Below are 22,908 nucleotides of genomic sequence, written 5' to 3' on the forward strand. Positions count from 1 at the left end.
GTAGTAAGATGAGCTGAGCAGGCTGGTGGGCAGACAGGACGGAGAGTGAAATCCAGGAAGTCATTTGCAGGGGCGGCTCAACTCCTTATGTAAACGTGGGGGAAACAGATTTAAATATACGGGGTGGGGGGAGTGTGAATGCTGCATTCCGTTAGAAGATGCTGCTCTTCCAAGCTATCTGGTTTCAAGCATCTATTTTTAAAAATAAGCTGCTCATTTACTTTTCAAATTTGTCATGTGTGCAAAACCAAATCTGACAACTCAATGCAATGAATAATTTCCAAATTTTTAGTCTGTTTCTTGACAGTCTTTTTTCCTATTTATGTGCCAAGTATAAGGTTCCATGATGGAAAAGATGAGGGAAAAATGTGTGGATTGCCTTCTTGTTTCAAGACTGAGACACTAATCGGCATCAAAGTTTGCAAAAGTCACTTAAGAACCTAAAAGAAATACCAAGTATCATGTGAAGACCAAACGACATCCTTAGCTCTGTTCTGGACGTCACTGTACAAGGTTTACGCAGAGTCACACATTTAAGAGGGAAGCTGGGAATGAAACCATTTTTATCCCAAATAGAACGTACGTGAACGCCTGAGTCTGCTTCTCTTCACTGAGAATCACCCCAGGGCGATGCTTTATGTGTTTTATGCTTAGTGACACTGTCACGTGGCACGTCAGTGTAGCACGCATGCAAGGACGCGAAAAATGACCCCTTTGCACGTGGTGTTCAGTATTTTACCTTAAGCACTAGGTCAGTCTGAGAAGCTGACAGTTTCCTTCATGAGCAACTCAAGAGAAACTGATCTCCCTTATCTAAAATGTGGTTTACAGAATTGGGACCGTTTTAGGTTTACCAACACCAGAAAGGCACACATGCTCACGTTCGTATCCCATATGCTTTAAAAAATATTTAAAAACACACAACAGGGGGCTTCCCTGGTGGCGCAGTAGTTAAGAATCCGCCTGCCAATGCAGGGGACACGGGTTCGAGCCCTGGTCCAGGAAGATCCCACGCGCCGCAGAGCAACTAAGCCCGTGCGCCACAACTACTGAGCCCATGTGCCACAACTACTGAGCCTGTGCTCTAGAGCCACAACTACTGAAGTCCACACGCCTAGAGCTTGTGCTCCGCAACGAGAAGCCACTGCGATGAGAAGCCCGCGCACTGCAACGAAGAGTAGCCCCCGCTCACCGCAACTAGAGAAAGCCCACGTGCAGCAACGAAGACCCAACGCAGCCAAAAAAAAAAAAAAAATTAAGAAAAAAACACGTCAGGTGGTGTTTCCACAAGAGTGTGGTGCAATGGGCAGAACGTGAGTTCAGAGTCCGACAGAGTGGAAGCCGATTCGGACCGCCACTTTCCAGATCATCCCGCCAGGCAGGTTCTCCCGATTTTGTGTCTTAGGTACTTCATTCCTAAAATTAGCACAGCCTCCCTCACCTCAAGGGTTACCGTGAGGGTCGGTGGGTTCGCACCTGCCTCAGCAATCGGCACACAGTAGGTGCTCGACGGCAGCTGCCTCCCCCCGGGCTTCCGTACAGACGGCTCTACCTCCTTGATACAGTTCTGTTTACGTGAGAGATGGGACGAGCATCTCCCTTGGTCTCTGCACCCGGAAGGGCCATCCATCTGATTCCATCAATGCTTACTAACCACAGCGAGCAAAGTTAAGTCTCACGTTTCAATTTCTATCATTTTTGCTTCCATTTTTAAAAGGAGGTGCTTTGCTGGATTTAAAAATAAAACCCAGAGGCTGTAAGGGCTCATGAATGGCTCTCACTACGTAACCCCTTCCCCCGGGGATCCCTAGCTGGTTCCTGGTGGGCGGCGGACCTGGGCCTTCTGCAGGGGCGCCATCCGGCAGCAGAGCACGGCGCTGCAGTTCCGGCAGATGTCCAGGAAGAGCTCTCGGTAGTGGCTGGAGCTCCCGTCCTCACACGGCTTCATTATCAAGGACAGCGCGGCACCATCAATAATTAAACCGTAGTCCTGCATATCGGCCGAGAGTCTGTTAGATCATACAAACCAGAGAAATTACTCAGTAACTAAATCCAGAGATTTGAGAAGACTACGTACTTTTTGGGGATATCTATAGATGCTACACAGTCAGGATCAAGGATTAAGAAACTGGGTTTTCTTGTTTTGTCAATAATAACACAGCCTCTAGATTAGTGGCTGTAAGGCCTTTGATTACATTTTAAAATTGTGTGTGAATTAAACTTTCTCATTTCACTGAGGCAAAACAAACAACGGTCGCAACTGTGGACTCCTGGGCGTGTTCCGGTACTTCTTGACAACAGAAGGAGAGCGTTTATCCCGCTATCGAAGAGATCGGCCTTCATTCCCGAACTGCCTGGCCACCTCAGCCAATCACAGGCTTTATTGTTACAACTAATACCTCCGTGCTACTCTGCCCGGGTGACCTGACTTGGAAAGAACATGGTCGTAATTTCTCTTTGCTGGGTTTCAAAATTACAAGGAATATCTCTAATCCCCAAAAGGAATTCTGCAGACAGGGCAAAGGGAAATATCGCTGTACTATTTATAAATGAATAATTTTAGATCCACATATGATTAGAGAGCTGCCTTTGCTTTATCTAAATTAATGAAAATTGGAAACGACTCAAATGAAATCTAACCTTAGATCATGCGTCTAATACCAGCAAGGAGAGCGTTGATAAAATGTGGATAAACTGGCGAATATTCTTGGAAAAACAACTGTCGGGCATACACTGTTCTGTCTTAATCGACAAACGACCACGCATTATTCACGTCTCCCTCCTGCTCTGGCGGGAGCCCTGAGGAATCCACGATGCAGCCCGCAAGTGTCGTAGAAGCAGATGGGAATCACCCCAGGCACGATAGTTTGTAAATCCATGAATGAAGTCTCTTTGCACCCTCAGCCAGCAGTCTGCAAGTGAGCGCGCACACACACACGCGCGCGCACACACACACACACACACACACACCCCGCTCTGATGCAAAAAGGCATATATGTCACAGTTGCTAGAGAGAAATAGCTCTGGTCATGGTCCCGACCACGGGATGCTGTTAGAGGCCAGAGGACAGGACCACGTCCGCACAAAGGGAGCTGAGGCCACGGCCCTGCCCCCGGAGCTTGCCCAGTCCGTCTGCAAACGTCCCGCCTACCCTGAGAAGCTGTCCCGGGTCAGGCTGGCGCTGCAGTGCAGGACGGTCTTGCTCAGCTCGCAGAGCACGTCGTGCAGGCTCTGCTCCTCCAGCCTCTTGGTGGTCACCTCGAGCAGCTGCGTGTTCCTGCGGAAGAGCCTGCAGGCGTAGCAGGCGGCGGCTGCCGTCTCCATCTTGTCACCCGTGAGCACCCACACCTTGATGCCCGCCTTCTGCAGGGCCTCGATGGTGTCGGCCGCCTTCTCCTGCAGCCTGGGGGGCGGGGGGCGGAGGACAACACACACACGTCAGCGTGGACACAGCAAACCAAGTGCAGAATTCCGAGAACTTGTGATCTACTGAACTGTTTCAGTTTTTTGCCCCCAAATTAAAAAGCACCGCGGTGCTGGCTCGTGATCTCCCGTGAAGGACCCGAGGCTGGTTCCAGCTGTGTATTAACCTTTTACAACAGAACACTTCCTAACACGAGAAAATCCACAGGGATAAAATACTAAGAAACAAAGCGGCATCTTGTACGAGTAACAGTGGCCGAGCACACAGTTTTCTGCCTGGTGGGACTTGCTACTCAGAGAGGACTTTACGCTATTATAAGACGGCCCGTCATAACCACCAACCAAAAGAGTCTTAACCAGGGAAAAACGGGACCTGGAAAAGAGGTGGCGCTCACCACCTTTTCACTGTGCATAAACTGTTCTAATTTTGCCACGTATCAAATCGGAGCCCAGGTTCCCCTAAAGAACGTGAAATGCCAGGTGCGGCTCTGGGACGGGCTGATGGCGTCGCAGGCTCGCCCCGCGTCAGATGCTGCGGGAAGCACTTGCCTGCGACGTTCTGTCTTTGCCAGAACCTTACAGGATGAGGACGGTGTTAGGATCCTGGTCTACGTGTAGAAAACCCACAGCTTGCAGAGGCCACAACACATGTCTGAGGATAAACGGCACTCTTGACCTTGGTCGGGCTGTCTTGCCATCCGTGGAAGTCTGGCAGCAAAACCACGGCTGCCTCACTTGGGGGCCTGCTGTGTTTTCTAGATTTTAGAGTCTTAGTTTTTGATAGATGTGTGTCAGTGATGTGTTTCTGTCCAGTGCTGAGTGAAAGGCAAGGAAAGGATCCGGATTCTGACTGGAACCATCTGGTTAGATTCTGGGATAAACTTCCTAGGTCAAGTCTGGAGATGATATAATCGTACTATTCTAGAGGCAGAAAAAACCATCTCTCATTTCATCCTTTTTTGCAAAAAGGAAACCGAGGCCCAGAGTGGTCTGTAAAGATGTTGGCCAGAGATTTCAAAGAAATAATCTGTAATCAAATATCATCACTTCAACCCCTCCCCTCCGCCCCATCCCCGGGGATCTACTCTCAGTGTCCTGAGGTACCAGCTCCCCCCAGGTGCATCAGCTCCCAGGACCCCCGTGAGGGTCCTCGGATGCGCAGGCGAAGATCCCTCCAGCCTTAAGAGCCTTCCCTTCTCCCCAGTTCCTCCAAGGACCCAGGAATTCTACCAGCTATTATTGTCAGTTTTTGCAATGTTCTACTTCATTATTTTAAATTCCTTCAATGAGTGATGACAAGAACACTGAGAATGTTAAGATCCAACATGTTTACACTTGTATTTGGAAAGAACTAGTGACAAACTGAGGACCAGATTAGTTATTGATTCCATTCTAAAGAATAATTGAACAGCATAGCCTTGTAGCTTGACTATTCAGAATATGGTGTGAAAATGCTGACCATTTCTGGTTTCTTCTGGGGGCCTTTTATTCGTGGAAAGTCAAACATCACAATAGCGCAGCCTGACCCCCCGCGCTATTACCCCAGGCAACCAAGTGGCCTGCCCGGTCCTGACGCGTGAACGCGTTCACCGGGTGCGGCCGACACCGGCTGTGGGGCTCCCCCCGAAGCGCCCCTGTAGCCCCTGCGATCCCGCTGCAACACTATTATTTCTGAAGACAAGCGCGGCGAGCCTTTACCGATCCTCCACGGCCGTAGCACCGAGCAGGATAAGGTCTTTCTCTATCTGCTCATAGGCTTCTGCTAACTTCCTTTCCCGATCGTGGAGCGCCACTCTGGCGGCCTGCAGCAGCTTATAGATGCCTTCGTATTCTTCCTGCATGAGCCTTTTGTAGGCAACGCACAAGGTCCGAAGCCCCTCCTGCAGGACACAAAGCGGCACTTAACGTAAACTCGAGGGTCACTTTGCTGAATATCACTTCCCAAAGCCTTCCCGACACCCCCCTCCAGCTCGAGTGACTAACCAGAGAACGAGAAGCCAACCCACCCTCAAGGGGCTGGTCTTCTGCAAGTGAAGCGTATCCACCTTAAATATACACAATCATGGTAGATGATAAAGATTTCAAACTAGTAAGCGTGGGAATACAAAATATAAACCAGGGCCGTCGAAAGATAAGACTTGGTTCTTTTATTTTGACAAATGAAGAGTTAACCTTTTTTAGGATAGCAATTAGCAATTTATAGGAAATATCAAGTGATATTTCTTTTTTTGTGTTTTTTTTGGCCACACCACGTGGCATGTGGGAACTTAGTTCCCCGACCAGGGATCGCACCCACGCCCCCTGCAGTGGAAGCTCAAAGTCTTAACCACTGGACCGCCAGGGAAGCCCCATCAAGTGATATTTCTAAAGTGACGCTTTACGTGGGGAGTTTGTGTGACACTTTGATCTTATTTGGGTCTCACTGAAGGAAAACCACACGGTTATTGATCAAACCTATCGGGTCCACAGAAGAGGAAAATGAGAACCTAAGACTAATTCTGGACGTCAGGGCGCGCAGGGCAAGCACACCAGCCGGCAGGGCACCAGGAAGCTGGGCTCTCAAAGGCGCCACACAGAGCACTTTCACTGCGTCAACAGACGCTTCCTTTGGTCACGATGAAGCAACCATCGCAACGGCCCGACTGGCGACCCTGGACGACCCCCTTCTGCTTCCCTTGTTCCTTCAGCCCCAACTCTACGGATCCCCTGAAATGAGCCAGTCTCCTACATAATCAGTCCAAATTCTGGGAGAACACCGGTTCCTAAGATTTGAAGGGTTTCCACTATATGAATTCTAACGTCCCATCGCTCTCAGGAACGCTTCACATCTTCCATGTTTTCTCCGACCTCCAGATGTAGCCAAGGGACACGATCACGGTCGGGTTAACAGCTCCTCTTGTCCCCGGAGCTCTCGGAAGCCTGAAGGCGGGAAGGGAGTCCCCGGGAAGGAGCAGGACAAAAGCAGCATCTGTGTGTCCGAGGCTCTGGGAAGGCACTGAGCTCTGTGACCGCCCACCATCCAGACGCCGAGTCCCGTCCCAGGGGAGCAAGCAAGCAGCCCGCTCGCCTCTCTGAGAAGGCAGGTCCCCCTCCGCCCCCGAGCTGTGAAAGCGCAGAGATGTCCTTCCCCTGCATCCTTCCCGGGTCCACGCCCCGCCCACTTCGCTGCCCTCCTGTCTGTCTCCTTTGTGGGGTGGGAGCTCTCAGGCCGCTGGCACTGTCTCACTTCACCCCCGACTCCTTGGCACACAATAATAACTCAGTGACTTCTGCTAAAAAGAGTGGTTGAAGTTGGATCAGAAGTATCCACGGTGATCAAGGTACAGATCGGAGACATGAGCTCGAGCTACAGAATGGATCCTCTGACTTCTCCTAAGAGGTGAAACGCACAGGATATATGTGTATGACTTCATTCTACGCCAGAAAAACTGCACGATAAGAAAGAGGTTTTACGAGGATAGTAATTCAGAGCTGTCCCAGAACATAGAGCTGGTGTGAACGGTCAGCAGAAACTTCAGAAATAAATAGAACCTTGCCTTTAAAAGCAGCTATGGGGCTTCCCCTTGTGGAAACATGGAGTAGAGATACTTTTCTCTATTCTTCCTGCAAAGTATTACTAAAACCCTGGACACTGTATATAAAACAATACTGATATACAAAGCCAGACAAATACACCACAGGGAAAGAAAATTACAGAACATTATCCCTTACAAACATATATGCAAAAATCCTCAACCAAATTTTAGTAAACTGAATCTGACAGTATGTCCGAAGGATTATATACATGACCAGGAGGGATTTATCCCAGCGATGCAAGGGGGATTCAACATATGAGAACCAATCGATGTAATATATGACATAAATAGAACACAGGAGAAAAACTCACATGATCATCTCAACAGATGCCAAAAAGCATCTGACAAAGCCCGACAGCTTTTCATGATAAAACCACTCAGTAAACTAGGATAGAAGGGAACTTCCTCAACCTGATAAAAGCCATATATGCAAACTCACAGCCAGCATCATACTCAACGGGGGGAGGTGGAAAACTTTCTCCCTAAGATCAGGCAGAAGGCAAGGATGGCTGCCTCTGCCACTTCCATTCAACATGGCGCCAGAGGTCTTAACCAGAACAATCAGGCAAGAAAAAAAAAGGTATCAAGTTGGAAAGGAAGAAATAAAGTTAGTTCTGTTCTTAGATGATAGGATCTTATATGTAGAAAACTCTAAGGATTCCACCACCAAAAAAAAAAAAAAAAAAAAATGGTTGGAACTAAAAGACGAATTCAGTAAAGGTGCAGAATTCAAAGTCAACACACAAAAAGCGGCTGCATTTCTACACGCTAACTATGAACAATCCAAAAGGGAAATTAAGAAAACAAGACCATTTACAGTAGCATCAGAAAGAATAAAATACCCGAGAATGAGTTAAACCATGGAGGTGAAAGGTTCATAGACTGAAAACTACAATACGTTGCTGAAAGAAATCACAGAAGATCTAAGTAAATGGACAGGCATCCTGTGTTCACAGATTGCAAGACTTAATATCGCACGATGACGACACCACCCAAAGTGATCTACAGGTTCAGAACAACGCCCATCACAACTCCAATGGCATTCTCGTGGGAATGGGAAAACCCACCTGAAATTCATGGGGAATCTCAAGCGACGCAGAGTAGACCACAATCTTGTAAAAGGACGAGGCTGGAGGACGGACTCACGTTTCCTGGTTTCAAAACTCACCGGAGAGGGACAAGTAACCAAAACGGGGTGGTCCTAGCGTAAAGACAGACATAGACCAACGCAACAGAACCGAGAGCTCAAAAGTGAACAGCTGCACATGTGGCCCAATGATTTTTGACAAGGATGCCAAGACCATCCAACAGGGAAAGAACAGTCTTGTGCAACCAACGGTCCTGACACAAGCAGCCATCCATATGTGACAGAGTGAAGCTGGACCCTTACCTGTCCCACACACGCAAAATTAACCCTAAATGGATCAAAGGCCTGAATGTAAGTGCTGCCTTATAGAGCTCTCAGAAAAACACAGGGACAAATTAGGACCTTGGGTTTGACAGCAGTTTCTTAAATACGACACTAAAAGCACAGGCCACAACAAAAAAGTAAATTGGACTTGATTAAAATTAAAAGCTTTTGTGCATCAAAGGATACTACCAAGAGAGTGATAGACAACCTACAGACTGGGAGAAAATGTTTGCAATTCATACATCTGATAAGGTGTTAGTATTCTGAATATATAAAGAACTCCTACAATTCAACAAGAAATAAAACCTGATTAAAAAATGGGCAAAAACCCTGAATAAGCATTTGTGCAAAGAAGATACAAATGGTCCATAAGCACCTAAAAAGGTGCTCAACACCTTCAGTCATTAGGGAAATGCAAACAAAAACCATGAGTTACCACTTCACACCTAACCAGGGTGACTAGTTAACAAAAATGGAAAATAACAAGTGCTGGCGAATAGGTGGAGGAACTGACACCCTCACGCACGGCTGGTGGGGCTGCGACGCGGTGCAGCCTCTGGGGGACAGTCTGGCATTTCCTTAGAAAGTGAAACATATTGGAATTACCAGGTGACCCAGCCATCCCAGTCCTAGGTACACAATCAAAGGAACTCAGACAGATACGAGCGCACCCATGTTCACAGCAGCATCGTTCCCAGTGGCCAAAAGGTGGAAACAACCCAAGTGCCCACCAACAGACGACGGATAAACACAGTGTGGCACATACAGCGCGTCCACACGATGGAATATTTTTCAGCCACAAAATGGAACGAAGTTCTGATGATGTAAGAACTCGGATGAGCCTAGAACAGACTGAGCACTCACTTCAGAACAAAACGCGAGAAGAAAACCAAACAGGTCACAAGGGAAAGCATTAGCCGCCAATCACTGGAAGTCCTCAGGATAAAGATCTATTTTCTTCAAGACCGTCACAACGTGCTTGTCATTCTGGACGCCCTCCCCCCCAAACACCAGCGGAGGGCTGTGGAGGGTGGTGTCCGCCCGAGGGCACGTGGCCAGGCTTCCCACGGCGCGCGCACGTGGCACCCAGCAGGAACGTGCCCCCCACGAGGGAGAAGAGGCGTGAGGCCGCCGCCCGCATCTCACCACTGCGTTGCGCTCCACTCTGGATCGGATCTGGTCCACCTTGCCTTCTATCACTCGGGGAAATATTGAGGAATCTGCTCCTTTGCAAAACAGATAAATTTCTCCTAGAAAACGAGGAAAGAAGATTTTCATTTAATCACTCTATGGGGAAGACTAAATTATTTTTCAAATGACGCTTTTATTAAAAACAAAACCAGGGGTACCAGCGCTGAGACTGTCGTGGAGATGTCGACTGACCGGTTAACCTGTAAGATCAGGAAAACGTCAAAGCCACAGACCCCCCCACAAAGCCTCGTTTTATTCCGACAAGCCCAGAATCTCAGGAAAGTCAGGAACCAGGAACGAAACTGGCTCCTGGGCGTCCTTCATCCTGTCACTTCCGCCTGCTCCCTGGCAAGGATGTGAGTGAGGGACGAATGCCCTCGGGACCAGGGAGGGGTACGGACGCAGAGGGCGTGGCCGACCCCAAATGGGGTAACAAGCTGCTGGGACACTGGGCGTGACCAAGAGTGGCGAGAAGCATCTGTCGAACGATTCTCCCCACACCTACTGCCCCGGTCACTTCACACGTGTCAGTGCTGGGGGTGCACGCTCCTCCCCCCTCGAGGTGAAAGGTTTTCCCTTCCAGACGGGTTGGGAAGCTCTCAGCTCAGAAGGAACTGCGCGCGCCCACGCTGACCCACAGGCCGCTGGCACCGGGGCTCCTCTTTCTCGAGGACTCTTCTGGCCTGCAAACCACGTGGCTCTCTGCTGCGGAAGCACCGGGGGGCTTGTCACAGCGGCTGCAGGGCCGGAGAGGGGGCACTGCCGCTGGAACCGGGTTCTGTTCAGCACTTGTCATCAGACAGAAATCACGAACACTGAGCCCCGGCCTGGGGTGGGTACCTGGAAACCCTAGACGCTGACGGCCCGCAGGAAGGAAACCCGGGAGCCAAACCCAGAGCACCAGGAGAGGCCGGGAGGAGGGGGCACAGTGCTGGGGCGAGGGCTGGGGTGCCAGAACCGGTGGTCCACACGGGGATCTGGACAAGGGCCCGTGAACTCAGGGGCAGCATCGGAGCCCACTGTGGGTGGCTCTGTCCTTGGTCCCAGAAAGAACTATCTTCTGCAACATACAGAGCGAAACACTTAAAACACGGCCCGGTTCACGCTCACGGGAGTCCTGGAGTTAAACCCAGGGCAACGTCAACCTACGGCCAGGAAGGACGGTGTCTGCAGTGTGTGTCGCAGGCGTGCGGAGGGGACACGTGGGGCTGAGCTGGGAAAGAGGCGGCCGCACGGCCGCCGCCCCCAGTGGGAATCTGAGCAGTGAGTCCAATCCCCAGGAGAAGCCCGCACACCCTCAGGCCGTGACCCGAGAGTCCTGGTCACACGCCCGCCAGCCTGACGGCAGAGTCCGTGCCCGGCACCAGCCGTGATTTCTAGGCAATGCTGTACGTACGGCACCAGATATAGGATAAAACAAGTTTCGTGGTCCAGACAATTCTGAGTGCTGATACCTTCTTGAACAGTAATTCCTTTTCTAGAAAAATCACAGGTGACTCCAAGTAATGGCCTGTGAATGACTTAAATTTTCTCCTGTCTCAACCTGTCATCCCTCTGTACCCGCCGTAGACGTGGGCCGTGTTCAGCCTAAAGACTCTGTCAAGCGGAGCCTCTGACGTGAAAACATCTGGAGTGGAAGGCGACGTTTAACTTGCAAAGGACAAGAGCAGAGACTGTTGGGCCCCAGCTGCAGACCTGCTTTTCCAGTTTTGTAAACGAGTAAGAAGTTAGAACTCCAGAGCAGTGCAAACACACAGGTGAGGTGACCGCGGCCCACGCCAAGCGCCGTGGGACCCGGGTGGCTCCACGGCTGCAGTGGCTTCTCGGGGAGAATCCTCAGAAGCTCAGGGCTGCAGGGGCTCCGGTCTCCGTCCCGCCCACGAGGCTGGAAATCAGTGCCTTTAGGGTCATCTCCGGGCAGGTATTACTACTTAGAGAACAACTTGTTTAGTTAAATATTCAACGTCTCTGAGAATTCACTGCTGCCTTGCGGGGTTCTGATGGCCCGGCCTCTCCCCTCCAGGAAGGGGTTTCTAGCGGCGCGAGCGCCGAGGATGTAAGTCCTTCACGTGACCCAGCTGCAGCTCCAGGCCGAGCCACGCTCCTTCTGACGGGAAGTGTCGCTGTTCGTGAAGATTCCACGGTCCACACCTCGGTTCCTGCGCTGTGCGGGGCGGGTCAGGAGAATGTGCAGAGGGGGAGAAGATGGTGTGTGACCAGCTGGCGCACTGCTTCCTGAGGCTGTGGCCACGACTGCCGGCTCACGGACTGTCTCGAGCATGAGCCACGTTTGTATCGGGGAAAGTCACAAGAGACAAAGACGGATGGTGGGACCTTGCACAGTTGAACGCCTTCGTCCTGGATGGACCCCAGCGCTGGCCAGCGCACAGCAGAGGGGGCACCCGCCCAGGGGACTCGTCTCCACACACGACGGGCCGTGTGCTTCCCGTGTCCTGCTGCCCCCGTGGCCACGTGTCCGGGGCAGCATTTACATAAAGACTTGGCGCCCACGGCGCTCACTGGCGCAAGGCTCGTCGGTGGGGACCCCACGTCTGACGGCCTGCTTCGCGGGCAAGGGAGCCACGCGGTCTGAGTGCGAGCTCTGAGATGCCCAAGCGCTGCAGCTCGCGGAGCACGGTTCACAGGGCCTGGCTGAAAGATGGGCCTTCAGCCCCATGTCCTCAACCGGCTTGGGAGACAAAACAAGGCATTTCCGGTTCCATCGAAAGAGGCTCAAGCAGCCCTGTTACGGGAACTCACTTTGTGGAAAGGAAATCCGCTCGAGCTGAGTGTGAGGACGCTGCTGACGCAGAGCTCTCCAGGCCATACCTGAGGCCGGGTCTGCAGGTTCAGGGCAGCAGCTTGGTTTCACTGCTCTCCAGGCAAGTTTCCAAAGAGAAAAACATAGCCTAGCGCGGTCTCGTTTTAAGAAACGAGAAAGAGTAAGATGCCTTGTCTCTTGGTAAGATGCCACTTGCAAACACGTTAGCAAACTGAACCCAGAAGCATTCACCGAACGCTCGGCAGCGCTGTGCTGGGCACACTGCTGAGTAAGTGTGGCTCTGCATTCAGGACATCTGCAGCCCCGCAAGGGCAGGAGGAAACCAGGAAGGCTTCCTACAGGTGGCCGTGGAGATGTCCTGGGAGAGCTGCACATGAGTAACAGGGCCTCCAGGTGGAAAAGCCCTGCCAGGTAGAGGGCCTCCAGGTGGAAAAGCCCGGGTGGTGTACCCCAGGGGGCGGCCTGGGAAGGAAAGCTGGGAGGCAGCTCAGGGCCTCCATGAGAAGAGCTGGAGGGGCGGCTGCCTGTTTCCATCAAGGACCCGAGCCCAGGAGGCCCGGCAGAGACAGCGAGCACACGAGGGCTCGAGAAGGATGGGGTCGCAGACGCCTGGGCGGGGCCTGCAGGTGGGGACCCAGGAGACAGGCTGCACAGTGTGCGTAAACTGAGGGGAGTTCAGAGCCCCGGGGATGAGTCACAGGACTTTCCCTCGGGGGGGAAAACCAGAGGTGACAACCTCAGCTGAAGATGCTCGGGGACAAACGGGGCGTGAGGTTGAGGGGTTAGTGGTGGTTTATCCATGCTTTAAACAAAGAGAGTAAACAGTTACATCCTTAAAGCTCCCACAGAATTGAGGCATCAGAGTGAAACACAGTCACACTGCATCATTTAAGAAACCAAAGGGAAGGAAATCCCTACCTGCAGCAGATTTGACAATCACACTCATCCTCCTTCTTATTGAGTCAAAGCTCAAAATCTCCAGCAGTTCGAACCTGGAAAAGAGGTTGAAGCACTGCTTTTACTGTCATCCGGCTCCACGTCTCGCTACATCGGGGTGACTACCGGCCCACCCCTGCGTGCTTCACGATCCCTAAAGAGCAAGGGGGGTGTCAGCCTAGGTGGCTGTGAGGCTGCGCCGGCCCCGCTGGCCCACAAGCTGGCTCCCGGGGGGCCCGGAGCACCGAGCGGCGGTTACGGTCTCAGGGGCGCTCACCTGCCTTTCCAGCTGGAAACCAGAAGCCGGACAGCAACGTCACTGCCCTCCCAGGGGTGACCCCATGGCGCCCAGAGGCCCCGAGCGCTTGCGGGAGGAGCCCCAGCTGACCTGGCGGGCCTAGGGCCCAGCAGCCGTTCTGGAGTCGAGGGGCTCACACCTCCGCAGCCTGGGAGTTTATTGTTCTTAAGAGCAAAAATGTAAAATCCAGCTCTTTTGAGACCATCACCACCAAATCTCACATTATTTACCACGCGAGCCATACCCATGACTGCCCATTGATGTTTATTTAGCAAGGAGAGGTGGCTGGCCCCATCCTCTGAATCAAAATCAAAGCAGTTTTAGACTAGATGGTCCCCAAGAGTCGATATGGAAAGTGAAACATCCCCCGTCCATCTGGTCCCTCCAAGGCTACCGCTCAGTGTTTCTATAGGACCCCGAGCTCCACGGCCTGGGGACCTGCTCTGAGAACACAGGATTCCAGGGCCACTTCCGGGGGAAGGGCTTACGTTGGCCCTCTCGTGGGGAGTCAGAGCTCGGCCTTGGGGGTGTCAGAACGTACTAGAAGCTTTGTCAACTCCTGCAGTAAAACTGACAATGTGTGGCTTAACCCCAGCCTGTCTGAGGGCACACCACCACCCAGCTTCTCCAGGCGTTTCGGTGACATTCTTGGTGTTGTTACTGAGAAGAGGGAGAACGAGTTATGGAAGGAGTGTGGAGAACTTGGTATTTTCTCCAGTGAAGGAGCTCTGTAAAGACGACCCTGTCTGCCGTCCCAACCAGGCAGGTCTCACCTCTCGATGTCATTGTCCCTGTTCCGGAGCTCCATGTAATTCTCCTTCAGCCTCAGGTACGTGAAGCCCAACCTGCAGAGGAGAAGACACAGCTGGGAGTTCATGTGGGCCCGGATGGCCCTCTTTCGTAGCATGTTTCCATTTTACACTTTGGGAAAGCTCTCCTTTCGAAAAAGAAATGCTTCCAGAAAAAGAGGCTGTAAACTGCATTGTAAAGTCGGGAAATTATAGCACTGTCTCAGAACGTTCTCCAAGAGCCCAGGGAATGTCGACTTACCCGACCGTCTGGCGCACCACACGCAATTAGCTGCCTTCTTACTGGAGGGTATGGACGGCAGCAGGTCTGAGGATTGGTCCCTGTCTCTACTGATCAGTGGGGCTGCTTACAGGTTGGTACCATGTCAGAATTGGAAGGACTCTGGGAGCCCATCAATCTCCAGACAGACACTCCACTTTACTGATGAGGAAACTAGAGCCCCGTTCAACCAACGGGCCACGGGCCACTTCATCTGTAACGCCCCCTCCTGCACCAGCACGTGTGAGGGCTCTGCCCATGTGGGCCCAGGCTGGGAAGGGAAAGAGCAAACGGGCCTGGCTTCTGGACTCAAGGAGCTTCCAGGACGTGGAGGTGGAGACATACACGAACACGGCAACAGCCCTAATCGTATTAGGAAGACACTATGGGACCATGGGGACAGGGTCCCGCTGACCCGGCAGGAGCTGGCAGGCTGAAGGAGAGGCTGCTTGGAGGGTGATCTCTATGACTGAATGTCGGGGTGGAGAGGTCCCGCACCGCCCTCGCATCAGGGACCAGAGACGCACCTCTGGATGCCTTCGACCAGAGCCACCTCGTCAGGCGAGGACGAGATGTACGCGCAGCGCTTCCCTGAATCCGGCGACTTCCTGGGCCCGTCCACCTCGTCGTCGTCCTTCACCTGGATGGTGTGGCACAGACAGACGGCCCGGAAAAACAGCTCTTCCCTCTCCTACAAATGCAGCACAAACCCACAACTCTATGCCGCACCCACTCAAAACAAGGAGACCAAACAGAGGACGGTAAACAACAGCGCCGGGCCTGCAGCCCTGGGGGTCAGGGAGTCTTAGTTCCACCTCTGGCGGTGGCAGCGGAGTCCGGCTGCCTTTCCTCCGCTCTCGCGGTCCAGACGAAAACGGACACGGACCTCAGGGAGGCCGTGGGTTCAAGGCCACAAGAAGAGACGGGCCTGCGATCCCCGGGTTCCCGGAAGCCGTCCCGCGCCCTGGGGTGTGACCGAAACTGAGGGGGCCAAGAAGGGCTGGGCTGGCCTCGCGCAGGCCAGGTGGGCAGCTGAGGCAGGTGCGACGCCCCGCAAGGCCACAGACCACCGGGCCCTCCCCCGAGGCTCGGGGATGAAGAGGCCGTTTCTGCACCACCAGAGGCACGCGCGCACCGGCTCCCAAGAGGCCGCTGAAGCAGAGCTGACTCAGGCCCCCTCAGTCCCCTGGGGCTCCATGCAGGCCACCAAAGCTTCCGGAACGGTCTCCTGGGCGACTGCCGCCGAGGGTCACGGCCCTCCTGGAGCCACAGAGCCAGTGTGTGCGTGTGTGCGTGTGTGCGTGTGTGTGTGTGTGCAGGTGTGTGTCCGTGTCCATGTGTGAGCGTGTATGTATGTGTGAGCACGTGTGTGCCTTGTGGCTGTGTGCAGGTGTGTGTCTGCGTCTGAGCACGTGTGTGCCTTGTGTGTGTGCAGGTGTGTGTCCATATGTCTGTGTGCAGATGTGTGTGTCTGTGAGCATGTGTGTGTGTGCCCGTGTCTGTGTGTCTGTGAGCACGTGTGTGCCTGTGTCTGTGTGTCTGTGAGCACGTGTGTGCCCGTGTCTGTGTGTGTGTGTGCCCGTGTCTGTGTGCGAGTGTGTGTCTGTGTGTCCGTGTGTGAGCACTCATGGTCTGCAGGGCCCTCTAGTCTCAGCCCACGGTTTCCCCACCTGGCCACGTGAAGATAGCTGCCCCAACCCTGATGTGACGGCCAGATGCACCTGGGGACGCCTGTGCAGATGGGGACACTCACAGCTCTTGCCCCCCCGAGTCGCCGGAGGGCAGCATCTGTCCTGGACCCCAGGACAGGAGGTGCCCCTGGTCCCTCGCGTGACCCGCCCGTGGCCAGGTGGCAGCAGGACGCACGGCCAGGAGCACAGCCACCTACCCGCCCGCCGGCGCCCGGGGAGGCGTCAATCATGTCGATGGCAGCGGCGGCGGGGAGCACCTGTCCGTTGCAGACGGCATGCGGCACGTACACGTGGCCCTCCACACAGCACTCCTTGAACTCCATGTTGTTCTCGGTGAGGGTGCCCGTCTTGTCCGTGAACACGTACTCCACCTGTGGACATGACTCGGCTGGGAGCTGCTGCCCCTCGAGGGCCCTCGGACCCCCCAAGGCAGCCTCGTCCGAACGAAGCGATTTCCAAGGCTTTCACCCAACCGCGCTGCCTCCCCGGCCGGACGGTGAGCACACTGGCCGTCCCCGCCCGAAGCTCCGTGCATGCGAGCATCTGGACACAGCCTGGCTCCGGGGGCCGAGGGGGGACTTTCTACACTTTTCTCCTTCCATCTCATAGAAAGACAGAGACGCGGCAGGGGTTGGGGGCTTGGTCCTGGATCCAATCTGACCAAAAAATCAAGGGTACGGGTGGGATGAGCTTATCCCATAAGGCCTGGGAGGTCCAAGCCTGCAGCATTGCTTAAGGGTTGGAAGATGACAGAATTCAAACAAGTCAAGGGACAAAAATCTCTGATAGAAAACTGTGGCAAGTGTGAAAACTACACGGAGTTTTAAACCCTGGATCTCGATGAACTGAAAGAAGGTGGGGATCCCGGACCCTGTGGGCTGTGGGGAACCTCATGAGCTGTGGGGAACACGGGTCCCCCCTGAGCCCCCACCGTCGGCTATCAGAGACCCGCGGGCCCGGGAGGGGGTGGAGGGTCCCGGCGAGTCCCCGCTCCACCCATCCCGCTGGGCTCCCGCTCGCGGGCTCCCACCCGCATGTTCCGTCCGCGGGACACGCTGCAGGGCGGGTACCTGTTACTACGCCCACTTTACAGGTCAAGAGCTGCCAGTGCAGAGCCCAGGCCGCGAGCTGTCAGCCTGGAGCAGGGGTGCAGTGGAGGGGTTCTGAACTCTACACCGCGAGACTGAAACTCAGGTCTCACTCTGCCCACCCTGACGATGATGACCGGGGCTGTGAGGACCGAGGAGATGGGACGGGACAGCCGAGGGCAGCCCCTGTGAGCAGGCTCGCTGCTAACTCTCCCTTGAAACCCAGAATCAGCACCACTTAGAAAGGCCACGATGAGCTTATGGCAGTGAGTTAATGTGATGAGTCTGCACAACTCGTAAACCCAGAGCACCCCGCACTGTCACATAAAGTTAAAAAGCCACTTTGCCGCCCTCTGTGCACGAGCTGAAATGGAAACGTTCCCATCTGACCATCCTGATGACCTGCCTGCGTGATAAGAATCACGTAGCTTCTAGAAACCTGGGGACATAAAAGAGAGGGGCTCAACGGCCAGCCAGTGAGAGAAGACAATTCAGGAGACCTGACCTGTCCTAGCTCTTCGTTTAAATCCGAGGTGTTAACCAGAGGCCCTTCACCCGTTTCCTCGTCAAACATTTCTTCGTCCCAGGTGATGAAGTAGGAGCCGAGGAACTTCTGCATCTCCACGGTGACGTACATGGACACGGGGATGATGTAGTTGAAGAGGACCATGAAGGCGAGGAAGTCCGTGAAGGCTCTGAGGAGCTAAGAGAAGGCGTGTGACCCCGCCGCCCGCCAGCATCACGACGGCTCAAAGTGTGATCCCCCCTGCCACCCGCCAGCATCACGACGGCTCAAACCTCACAGTCAGTCAGTGAAGGCTCTGAGGAGCTAGAGAAGGCGTGTGACCCCTGCCGCCCGCCAGCATCACGACGGCTCAAAGTGTGATCCCCCCAGCTGCCCGCAGCGTCACGACGGCTCAAACCTCAGAGTCAGTCCGTGAAGGCTCTGAGGAGCTAAGAGAAGGCGTGTGACCCCCGCCGCCCGCCAGCATCACGACGGCTCAAACCTCAGTCAGTCAGGCACAGCTTAACAAGTGCTGTTTCTAAACCAAGTGCTTCAAACCCAAAGGTAAAGGCCACTGGGGCAGTGGGGGCCGTCAGCTTTGTCTCCCGCACCCGACTTTAGCACCGTGGCAGGCCTGGGACAGGAGCTGCCCGACATCTGCGCTGCTGGGGGGTGGGGGGCGTGGCGGGGGGTGTGAGTCACACTCAGAGGCAGCGGGGAGCGGGGGTGGGTCTCCAGCTGAGAGCCTGCAGGACGCTGTATACTGTGATTACTGCAAGTTTCCCTCGAGAGTCTGATAAACGACCGAATTTAGGGGTCTGTACAAAGGGTGCTTCTGTATAGTTTTATCCTTATTCTGAGCCATTTGTCTCATGGGAGGCCGGACTGAACACAGGAAGGAAGTGGGGGCCAGGCTGGAACCTGCACACGGCCCTGCTCTGAGATGAGCGGATCCAGGTCTGGATTTGCACACCGCTCAGGTGGACGCAGTAGGCCCAGCAGGAGACTGTACTGCTTTAAGCAGAGGACATGTCATCAAATTAACTCACTGGTTTGGGGGAAAACATTTTTGATAAATAGGAGTACGTAAAAATGAAGCCAATTCTTATTGTAATTTCCCATCGTCATCGAGACGCTCCTTTTGTCCATCTATTACCTAATTAGGGACCGTGTATCTCACCAATAGCAGCTATTCAGCCCCCCTTATAATATAGGTCACCGCGCTGAGTCTTAGGTGTTTAGGGTGTGTCCTTATGAATCTAGGATGGAAGCCGATACCTTTTCAGACTCGACTATTCAAATACCCAAAGAAGGAGGCTCAACCAGTGTCTACAGCCGCAGGGCCGGGGCGGGGGCAGGCAGCTGACAACCTTCACTATCAATGAGCGCGGCGTCTGCTACAAAGATTTCATCAACCTAGACCTCATCCGGTCTCCCCGCGTTTCCATAGCGACAGCCTGCGGAGTCCCTTTCCATACCAGGTTCCTCTGTCTTTCTGCCTCTGTCTTCTGGTTGTACCACGGCTCATCTCGGAACGGCTCGCTCTGCCACACGTACTTCATGACGGTATTAATCAGCGCTTTGCTGATGAGGATGCAGAGGTACACGATGAGGAATACATTCATTGATCTGAAACACAAGACAGCGGGGGTGACTGAGCTCCCGCTCCCCGAGGAATCCTGAGCTGGGCGTCGCCTTTCTCACAAACGTCAGCATGAACATGTTGTGAACAGACAGGAACGCCCCGACGAACTGTCAGGGTAAAAGTGAAAATGCGAACTCGTCTACATCTGAGCACACGCCGTGGGCACTGGCGTGTGTCCTGCGGCCACCTGGGAAAGTGCTGAGGGCAGGGAACGCCTATAGACAGGAGGGCACAGCCTGGCTCACAGGGCTTCTGCATGGTCTAGGACTCTTAATTCAAAGAACACCCAGAAATCAATTTCTTCTACCATGGAGCACCAGCCAGTGAGTTCCAAACTTGGAGATTATCACCACGAAGGAAGGGGGGAGGGAGGGAGGGAGCGAATGCCCTCCGCATAGGAAAAGTGCTGAATCCTTAGCCGGTATCTTAGGAGCTTATGAAGAAGGTTTGGTTTTCCAATATCTATTTCTGAAACCAATTTGTCAGTGCAGACATCTGGAAACTAAGCATTCTTCTTTAGTAAGAACCAACTGTCCAAGTTCATATCTGATGCAGCCACAGATGGACAGAGACCCAGGATCACATTTCAAGGTCGACTTGCCAGGAGCAGACAGACGATGCCTCAACAGTCTCCCCACAGATCACCCAGGAGCCCGGAGCGCTTCATTACGCTACACGAGGACACTCAGTTGTACGCTTCAAGTTAAGGACACACTTTAGCGAGAGGCAAAGAAGACATCATTCTGGGCCATGTTTTCTTACAAATTCAACTGTGTCCTTGACATTATCAGGATTTTACCATTTAATGAAAAGAAGACTGTTCCCTCTGCTAATGCTTTCCTCACTGAACCCGTATCAGAAAAGTGACTGAACTTTCACTTTTTCATGAAATGGTGGGAGGAGATGCTGGGCACCCACAACGGACCTTGACCCGGAACTCCAGGTGTCCACGCGCGGGCGGGAGCCTGCAGACGTGGCTGAGGGTGCGTGGCCATTTACGTCTCCACAAAGTAACGCTGTCAATCTAAGGTCTAAATAACCCGCTTGACTGTCCATCAGATCCCATGAAGGAGTTGCTAGTAAGACTAAGAGGAAAATGGTTCCCCATCTGCGGGGGTTTGCGACAGTGGGAAGCCACGGATGAGTTTTTACACGTTTCGAACCACGGGGCAATCAGCTTACTTTTCGACAGCAGATCGCTTCTGGGATTTTGACTGATAATTCAGCGCCATCTTGGTTTCCATGCCCGTGTAAACAGCAACACCTATAAAGTACAGAGCGGATGTCAGAACAACACCACAACGGTGTCTTGCTCTACATCGTGAAGTATGCACAGCTACGATAAAAATGAAATTCTGGACAAAACGGGTCATATTTTAAATTCTTCTAGGCAAGCTAGCTGTTCATAAAAAGTCACACAGGATTCTTCAGACCAAAGGAATGCTTTTCTTTTCCTGCATAAAGAGCAATCCGCCCTTTGTTGTTTAGGTTCAGATTTTAATGTATTGAGTTTTCCAACAACGGGACACATTTGTATATTTATAAGTTGTTTCAGTTAAAACATAAAAAGTAACCCACCAGAAGTGGGAAATACTAGCAAAGAAATACAGCCATTAAAGGAAATTTCTTGCAGAACTACACTGTGTGAATCCTTTCATAGATATAAGTTCACGTCTGAGTCAAAAACTACAGGCACTTAATTTGCAAGCAACACTCTCGGGTGTCACGGCTCTGTGGACTGCGGTTATACGCGGCGACTGGTTTTCTTAGGGAGGAAAATTGCCGCGGCCGTAAATCCACAGCCCCTCAAAGCACACAGAGACGCTTTTATGGTCCGCTTTCATCCACAGTTAAATCTATGGATTTCAACTGCTTAACGGGTCCTTGGTTTCAGAAGCTATCATTAATAATTCACTAAGTAAAACACTTACCGAAGATTTTCTCGGTGTTCTTTAGCGTGGCTCCTCTAAGAAGCAAGTTTTCCGATCCTAACGGCCTGCAAAGACAAGGACGACCAGAGACAGGGCAATGGAGAAAGCAGGTCGGCACGACAGGACGCAGGAGCCGCTCACGGCTCCACACGCTTCGCTCTGAGAGGAGACCGGCTCCGTGAAGATCTGCTTGCGCTCGGACTAGGAAAGCTAGCCGGGCCCATGTAAAGCGCCTGCTCTTTTCCTGGGGGGCGGGAAGAACCTGTCTGCTGGGAGATCCAGCCCCTCCAGGGCCCCGGCCCTGCCCCAGCCCCGCGGGGCCGCACCCCAAGGCTTTAAACGCGCTCCACTGGCGACAGCGAGGGTGCTGGGGCAGCCCCTGGGCACTCGTCAGAAGCGCCACTCGAGGGACCAACCCGGAAACCCGCTCCTAACAGGCTTCAGGTCTGAGGCCTGAGGCACCGGGGACCCCGAGCGGTGCCTGCGCCTCACTCAGCTGTTTCTACCGCACCCTCGGGGGTTTCACGCACACAACACAGTCGCGCCCTCAGGGAAGAAGGCTGTGAGGCCCTGCGTGGCATTACAAGCACTGCAGCCGAGCCCCGAGGGCCCCTGAATGCGGGTGGCCTGGGAGTCTGGGGCGATCCCGGGGCCCACGCAGCGACCGAGGCATTGAGAACCATTCGTGCAAAAACAAGCCCTCTGGACGCGACAGGGAGCCGCAGACAGACGCTCTGCCTGCAGGGGATCGTGGACGCGCGGTCCCTTTGTTGACCGAGAGATAATTTCTTCTCGTTTCCCAAGAGTAGAAGGGAAATAGGCAGAATCCAGATGCACTAATTTTGCCATTTACAATATTCTCCCGATTTTCTCCGGAGGGTAAAGGGAAAGCGTTGATTTGGGGTAAAGGGAACGGTTTGCTAACGCCTGCTTTTCACTTTGCCGGCATTTAATTTCCCTCTACCGCGGAAGGCTGAGAAGCCACTGAACGTGGTAAGCTTAAATGTGTTCAGCATACTTAGCTGACCCAGCTCAGGACCACATCAGGCTGGAGATGACAAAGGAGGGCTGCCCAGCAGGGTGCATGGGCAGGGCCCCCCCCGCCCCGACCGACGGGCCTACCCAGGGCTGTCCCATGGCCTCAGGGTGCGTCCCCCAGCCTCACAGCCACGCGGGACAGGCGCCCGGCTGCACACGTGCTGTCTGCTTGTGTTACAAGTACTGTCAGCCTCTGTTAGCAAGCACTTAGGACATGTCCAAGGTGTTTATGGAAATAAATGGCCCTTTTATGAAGTGTCTCTGGGGAGTCTAAAAATAATTTACTTCAAAAAGTACTTCACTTCTAGTTTGGACAGGAGGATGAA

The 22,908-nt window shown here is 53.2% G+C and overlaps 1 protein-coding gene across 10 annotated transcripts in view; it reads right to left on the reverse strand.

Annotated features, from left to right (window-relative positions):
* Positions 1-22,908, reverse strand: part of ATP11A (ATPase phospholipid transporting 11A) — a 117,828-nt gene that overhangs the window by 20,877 nt on the left and 74,043 nt on the right. For 9 of the 10 annotated variants that reach the window (XR_010936937.1, XM_067713396.1, XM_067713395.1 and 6 more), the window contains exons 9-20: positions 21,545-21,609; positions 20,796-20,877; positions 19,447-19,597; positions 17,969-18,166; positions 16,573-16,746; positions 15,212-15,375; positions 14,390-14,461; positions 13,301-13,374; positions 9,556-9,659; positions 5,122-5,303; positions 3,152-3,403; positions 1,835-2,009 (exon numbers count right to left, since the gene is read on the reverse strand). Coding sequence is in view for 9 of the 10 variants with exons in the window: in XM_067713396.1 (XP_067569497.1) it covers positions 1,835-2,009; positions 3,152-3,403; positions 5,122-5,303; positions 9,556-9,659; positions 13,301-13,374; positions 14,390-14,461; positions 15,212-15,375; positions 16,573-16,746; positions 17,969-18,166; positions 19,447-19,597; positions 20,796-20,877; positions 21,545-21,609 (1,693 nt within the window). In the remaining variant the exon portion in view is untranslated. The remainder of the gene's footprint in view (positions 1-1,834; positions 2,010-3,151; positions 3,404-5,121; positions 5,304-9,555; positions 9,660-13,300; positions 13,375-14,389; positions 14,462-15,211; positions 15,376-16,572; positions 16,747-17,968; positions 18,167-19,446; positions 19,598-20,795; positions 20,878-21,544; positions 21,610-22,908) is intronic. The other variant, XM_067713394.1, reaches the window with a different exon arrangement.

The sequence above is a fragment of the Pseudorca crassidens genome, chromosome 18 (assembly GCF_039906515.1).
Source record: "Pseudorca crassidens isolate mPseCra1 chromosome 18, mPseCra1.hap1, whole genome shotgun sequence".
NCBI classification, from domain to species: domain Eukaryota; kingdom Metazoa; phylum Chordata; class Mammalia; order Artiodactyla; family Delphinidae; genus Pseudorca; species Pseudorca crassidens.